This window comes from Arvicanthis niloticus, chromosome 22 (assembly GCF_011762505.2).
Source record: "Arvicanthis niloticus isolate mArvNil1 chromosome 22, mArvNil1.pat.X, whole genome shotgun sequence".
NCBI classification, from domain to species: domain Eukaryota; kingdom Metazoa; phylum Chordata; class Mammalia; order Rodentia; family Muridae; genus Arvicanthis; species Arvicanthis niloticus.
In genome coordinates, this window is record NC_133429.1 from 47,484,439 (window position 1) to 47,491,527 (window position 7,089).

Consider the following 7,089-nt stretch of genomic DNA (forward strand, 5'->3'; position numbering starts at 1 on the left):
AGACCTGTTCTCTCTGTTCCTCCTCCCGAGTCATTGTGCAGAAGTAGAAGTTCCAGTCCTTACCTTATCTCACCTATTTGTCAGATTGGGAAAATGTTCATGATGCATGTGTCTTTGGGTGAGTTACAGTAACCCACCAAGATGCCAGATGCCAGGTAATAGAAGCAGGTCCAAGATTTTCATACAGACCTGCATGAGAAACTTAATTTTAAAAGAATTAAGTGTGGGGCTGGGGAGATGGCTCCATAGTTAAGAGTGTGTACTGTTTTAGACCACTTGGGTTTGGTTCCAGCACCCACACTGGAGAGTTCACAGTTGTCTTTAACTCCAGCTCCAGGGAACCCGTCACCTCTGGTCTCTACATCTCTATCTCTATCTCTATCTCTATCTCTATCTCTATCTCTATCTCTATCTCTATCTCTATCTCTATCTCTACACACACATACATACACACACACACACACACACACACTCACACTCACAGATAATTAAAAGTAATGAAGGGAAATCTCTACAAACGTCTAAGACGCATTATTTTCACACATTTTCTAGATTTTAAAGATTTACTAATCTTGGCACAACTGAGGGAAGTCAAGATAAAAATTAGTCAATTTGACCCTTACCTGGTGGAAGGAGTGACATGACCCAAGGTTGGTTTGTTTGGCATCTGTTTAATACACTTGTCCATCAAGCTGTAGGAGCACCCAATTTCAGTAAGTTCACCTGCTAGGTCTTATGTGGAATCCGGTTTTCATTTAGAAAACTTAAACCTTGTGCTTTCAGAGACACCATCATTTTTGCGGCCCCTGTTAGACAGAACTGTCACCAAGGGAGAAACAGCGGTCCTGCAGTGCATCGCTGGAGGAAGCCCACCCCCTCGGCTGAACTGGACGAAAGATGACAGCCCTTTGGTGGTGACCGAGAGGCACTTTTTCGCAGCAGGCAACCAGCTGCTGATCATTGTGGACTCGGATGTCAGCGATGCTGGAAAATACACCTGTGAGATGTCCAATACCCTTGGCACTGAGAGAGGCAACGTTCGCCTCAGTGTGATCCCTACTCCGACCTGCGACTCCCCTCATATGACTGCTCCTTCACTGGATGGTGATGGATGGGCCACCGTGGGCGTGGTGATCATAGCCGTGGTTTGCTGTGTGGTGGGCACGTCCCTCGTGTGGGTGGTCATCATATACCACACAAGGCGGAGGAACGAAGACTGCAGCATTACCAACACAGGTGTGTAAACATGAGCATGGCCTAGAACGTGAGAGTCATGCATGTCTATGGTTTCGCAGACGTTCTGCCTCCCAGTCTGAGTCTGTCTCAGGAGGTGACTCATTTGCTGCAAGCTGTAGGGATGTGGTCAGCTAAAAGATGATACCAGTCTGAAAGAATTCATTGCACAAAGGTGAATCCTTTTTATTAAAACCTCATCAGGCTATCCTGGTGGCTGAGACAGAAAATCTAAGCAGAGTGAAATAGCTCTTCTCCAGGATGGACTTAGGGAGGCAGGAGCTACCTGGAAGTCGGCTCACTCTCCAGCAGTCCTGCCTCATGATCTGTGTGCATGTGTGCACACACAGCATTTTGTGTGTTATGAGAATGGACCGCTTTGGTGAAACAGAGTGGTCAAGGGCCTGGATTCATGGTTTTGAGTCATTTCCTATTTAACATGTAGTTTTGAACATTGGGCAGGGGTGTATTTCCTGGGTAATGAAGGAAAAATTAGCTAGGGTCGTAGAGCTGAAAAGCCATCACATGCCATTGTTGGAATAGATCTTCCTTCCCTGACTGATGTTATAGAAACCAGGACAGTCTGTATTGTATGGTGAAGCACGGCTATTAATGGAATGCTGTTGTTTGTTTGCAGATGAGACCAACTTGCCAGCCGATATCCCTAGTTACTTATCATCTCAGGGAACATTAGCTGACAGACAGGATGGGTACATCTCCTCAGAAAGCGGAAGTCACCACCAGTTCGTTACTTCTTCAGGAGGCGGATTTTTCTTACCCCAACACGATGGCGCTGGTGAGTATCTAAGATGTCTATGGACTGTTTTGAGGTCACAGAGAGGGTCCTGGATGGATAGTAATTCTCAGAAGAAATGGTTAACAGTGATGAGGGCCTGGCCCCCATCTGCTTTGGACCACACAGCAAACCATGGCTATGATCACCACGCCCACGGTGGCCCATCTGAGAATGGACATAAAAGTTGTATTAAAGACTAGATGCTGTGGACTGACACACAGTGGGTGAATTCTCGGAGGACTCACCTGCTCTGAGTAGGACTACGGTCCTTTTATGACTTCTCAGAGAATAAATCTAAACCAGAAAGCAAAAGTAAAAAGCAGAACAAAGAAACTGAAGGAAATAGAAAATGGAAAGACCTCCAGTGCTCTGGAAAAATTAGTATTGAGGCAAATGGCTATATGATCAGGAGCAATCTACAGATTCGTGGCAATTTCCACAAAATTCCAACGCCTATGGCTCAGCTGTTAAGAGCACTTAGTGCTCCTCCAAAGGACTTTGTTTTGCTTCCCAGTGGCTCAGAACTGCCTGTAATTTTAGCTCTAGGGGGATCTGCTCTTTTATGTTTACAACACACACACACACACACACAAATATCCTTTCTAAAATTCTTTAAAAGCACCTCTTTTTTTTTTTTTTGATGCTAAAGAAGATAGACAAATTGGTCAAATTTAGTTTCTCTAAGGACTGTCCTATTTCTTTTACATTGTGAGTGTTCTTTGGCACTGAATGTCCTCAGTTGACATCTCCTGCGTAGTGTCCTAGGCTGAAAAACTACAGCAGAAAGCCGATGACACTCCTACTGTAGGTGCCTTATGCATCTGAGCCTGACAACGGAAGAAGTGTGGAGTAGGAGCGTCCCCGCCCAGACCCATTCACTCCTTCCAGGCACAGGAGTTGCAACACTGCCCAGAGAGGTGGTTTAAAGGAACATACACAGGCTTGGCACATGCCAGGGACTCTGCTTTGACAAACTGCTGCTGGCTCTTCTCAGCATTTCATGCATAGCACAAAGCCCGTATTGAATATTTGTATTTGCTCTATATTGGACTGTATGATTGGGAAGAAAAGCATGCTTGCTTTCAGCTTCAGAGTTAGTCATTGGTGAGACAAATGCTCATGGTGGGGGCTGGGGGGGATGACAGACAGACAGACAGACAGACATACCGACCAACTATGCAGCAGTGCTTGGCAAGACAGTAAGAGCAGATACAGAGACAGGATCCAAGCATGGAGTGAGTGTGAAGATTGGCAAAGAGTAGAGACCCAACCTCAGTCGGGTATAATGAAGCTGACTGAGAACATATGAATAACACCGGTTAAGGGACAGACAGGGATATAGAAGTAGCCCAGAGAAGCTACAGGGCCTCCAAACCTTGCCGAGCCACAATGTGCTTCTCTCTCAGACCACAGAGTATCCATCCTCTGTTGCCATGGCAATTCCAAATAAGATCCTATCAGTGGTCCTCCTCTTAGTCCTCCCACTACTGCTGACTGTTGTTTCATTCCAGGCTGCTTAATTGAACTACCCTGAGATGGTTTGGTTTGGTTTTTGACTCTTCTTTGAGGTAGAAAACTAAGAGGTGACTAGCCAAATGTCAATCCCTAGTTCTAGTCAGCTGTGACATTTTACAGGAAAGCAATAGTCCCGAGAATCCGAACCTTGGCTATAGACACAGATCCATTTTCCTAAAAACCGGAGTGGGTCTAGCCACAGGGTTGACACACCTAGCTCAGTGGGCAATCAGGCCTCTCTCCAGATGCCCTGAACTGGTAGATCCTAACTTGAAATATTTACAGTTCTGAACCAAGGATAGCTCGAGTAGGCAGTTATAAGCCCCGATGCACAGGCCACAGGAAATTTGAAAAGTTCCTGTGTGCATGTCCTTTTTCTTTCTTATCATATTCTAGCCCAGTTTTCTTCTATAAATACAAAAAGTTCAGACTCAGAGAGTGTTGAATACAGCTGGTTCACTGACGTAGGGTTGTGTTTTAAAGGGACCTGCCATTTTGATGACAGCAGTGAAGCTGATGTGGAAACTGCCCCTGATCCGTTTCTCTGTCCATTCGTGGGCTCCACGGGCCCTGTGTATCTGAAGGGGAATCTATATGGCCCAGATCCATTTGAAGTTTATCTTCCAGGTATGGTTTTCTTGCTTGAATACAGTTTTGTTTCCTGGGAAGACTTCTCGGCATGCTAACTCTGTCTCTTTTTGTTGTGGAACCCTACTTGAGAAGGTTGCAGTTCTGACCCAAGGATTGCTTTAATGGACCACTGTGAATCCAGCTACACGAAGAAGGACTGCTTCTCATGTGCTCATCCCTCAGAGGAACCCTGTGAACGGACCCTCAAGAGCATCCCGTGGCCACATTCCAGAAAGCTTATGAACTCCACGTACTCTCAGAACGAGGGACATGCAATTCAGACTCTGTGTCTAAACAAGTCCTCCGTGGACTTTAGTACAAGTCCAGAACCAGGATCAGTTACTTCAAGTAACTCTTTCATGGGTACGTTTGTCAAGCTGGGAATCACCTTACTTCTCTGACTTAAACTCAAAGCGTTGGACAGTCGTTTTATTCCTAATGTCACTGTGAGATCCTGTGAGTTCTAAATCCTCTGAGTTTCTGAAATACACTTGGGTGGGAATTGCGTGTGGGTTATGTATTTCATCTGTACCTAAGCCCAGGAGCTTTCTGGATCATGCTGTGTGAGGCGGGTAGGAGACAGGAGTTTGGAGAATGACTTAGGAGCTGAGCTTGTCAGCCATGTGGAAAAAGTGGTTTTGGGTCCTGGCAGCCTGAGGGGTGGAGCTGTATACTCTGCATGGTTGTGGTTTCATATGTCTCGTGGCTTCTGACTGAACTCACAGTGGAGGCCGGGAAAGCAACATTCTACCTAGCCTAGCTTCAGACAAGCAAGATGACCTTCAGCTGAGGCACAAGCCAGCGCATTCAGACAGCAGCTAGCATCGTGGGTAGAGTGTGAATTTTTTTGGTCTCATGTATAAGAACCGTTGGAGGGAAGAACAGAGAGAGGATGCTCTTTTTATGGAGTGACGCAATCAGGAAAAAAAAACAAGCCTCAACCTGCTGTGGTGTGTTTTTATGTTCTTGGTTTGTTTTTTTAAAGAAGAATTCCAAACCATTCTACTTGAGTGTTTAAGAAATTTTACTCTTTGTCCCAGTATGATTATTTATATACCTCCCTGAAGGAAAAAAAAATGAAGTATGTTTTGTAGAACTAGGGAAGGAATTTTAGTTAATTGGGTGATGGTTTGCTGCAGGTGAAGAAAGGGCAGGACCAGAGTCTTGAAAGAATGCCCACTCTATTGCTTTATCTGGCAGAACCACTTCCCTACTGTGAGGTCCTCCTTCATGGAGAATCATGGGCTCACAAATCCTCAAACAGAGGCTCCGGGGGCATTTTTCCATTGATAGACTTCAGGAACTTCATTGTTCGGTGATTAATGTTACTAAGGGCCGTGTGAAAACATTAAAAGGGATGCATTTCTTTGGTGGTTTTATATAAGCAGGTGTGCAGCTGTTCTGTGCTGGATTCTGAAAATAGTCCATTCACAGGGAGGACCTGCACCTGAACAGGGACTCACAGAGAAGCTTATCGTGCTCACAGAAACACGCTTGTCCCTTTCGAGGTTCATGTATGTGCTAGCAGAAGGACCTATGCACTTATGGGGTGTCTTTTCTTTCAGGAACCTTCGGAAAACCTGTGAGGAGACCGCACCTGGATGCCTTTTCAAGCTTCGCACAACCACCAGACTGTCAGCCGAGGTCCTGTCACGGGAAATCACTTTCCTCACCAGAGTTGGACTCTGAGTCAGAAGAAGATGAAAAAGAAAGGACAGATTTTCGTGAAGAAAATCACAGGTGTACTTATCAACAGATATTCCACACTTACAGGACTCCAGACCACCAGCCTTGTGATTCGGACACATAGACTGGAAGGGACCGAAGAAAAGCTTCCACATACTACCTCAGCTGGGCTTCTATTTAAAAGAGACAGAATCCTATGTTTTTAAATGGATTTACAAAGTTTAAAAAGGAAAAAAAAAGATGCTTTATTTATATAGATGAACCAAAATTACAAAACATTATAAAAATTTTACACCGGGGAATAACTTTCATATAAAAAAATACGTCTTTAAAAATATTTTATAACTTTGTTTTATATGAAAATATCATATGTAAATTAATGGTATGAATCCATGACTATTTTATGTATTTTTATAAAGCCAGATTTCTTTTTATTGAGCATGAGGACTGAAGCCTTTTCAATAATCCCGTCTTAACACGCTTTTCTGAGTAGCGGTCACTCGCTCCCTTTTATTCTGCACATCGAGTTAATAAAATGTGCCATTTGGTGCCACACCCCATTTATACCATAATAGTTTCCAATGCATTTTAGACCTAACTCATTCAAATTATCACATCTCAAATGAATTGAAAGTTATATTTAGCATAGTAAAGTACAATATCAAAGGACAGCTAAACAGCCCATTCCACCGGCCTCCCCGGATTGCTGTGTTAACAGACAGACTGACATCTGTGGTCTACAGCCAAGCACACTGCATGAGAAGGAGTCGCTCACAGCCATCAGAGGTGTATGTCTAACTTCACAAACAGAAAGTTCTGCTGCTGCAGTCTGGCCACCACTGTAGCTTAGGTGACTTTATGCTCCATGTTTCCTTAATGAAGCTTATGCTTTGTGGGCTGGTACCTAATGTCTATTCCAAGAGCTTCTCATCCACCATGGCTTGTGTTCTAACTAGGGGGCTCTTTGTTTTGTGTCTCTGAAGTGGAAAGGGAGACGGTGAAGGTCAAATTTCATCCACAGTTGCTAAGGGATGTTATCCCACTATGCTGAGCTTAGTGGAATACACATAGCGATTTGATTACTGGTCTTCAAGAGAGGTTGTGGGTGCACACATAGCAGTGTGGCTGAGTGTGCACAGGGCTTTGAAGGTATTCTGAAGTAATGTCTTATTAATGAATATATTTTCCTAACTTTGCCATTTCAGCTCTACTTGGTTGGAATTTAAGGT

General features: G+C 44.3%; 1 protein-coding gene across 1 annotated transcript in view; it reads left to right on the forward strand.

Moving 5' to 3' along the window:
* Positions 1 to 6,299, forward strand: part of Lrig3 (leucine rich repeats and immunoglobulin like domains 3) — a 48,977-nt gene extending 42,678 nt beyond the window's left edge. Inside the window, exons 15-19 of the mRNA XM_076920388.1 lie at positions 784 to 1,236; positions 1,871 to 2,029; positions 4,028 to 4,171; positions 4,268 to 4,537; positions 5,740 to 6,299. Of these exons, the coding sequence (XP_076776503.1) occupies positions 784 to 1,236; positions 1,871 to 2,029; positions 4,028 to 4,171; positions 4,268 to 4,537; positions 5,740 to 5,984 (1,271 nt within the window). The 3' untranslated portion in view covers positions 5,985 to 6,299. The remainder of the gene's footprint in view (positions 1 to 783; positions 1,237 to 1,870; positions 2,030 to 4,027; positions 4,172 to 4,267; positions 4,538 to 5,739) is intronic.
* Positions 6,300 to 7,089: the final 790 nt, after the last annotated feature.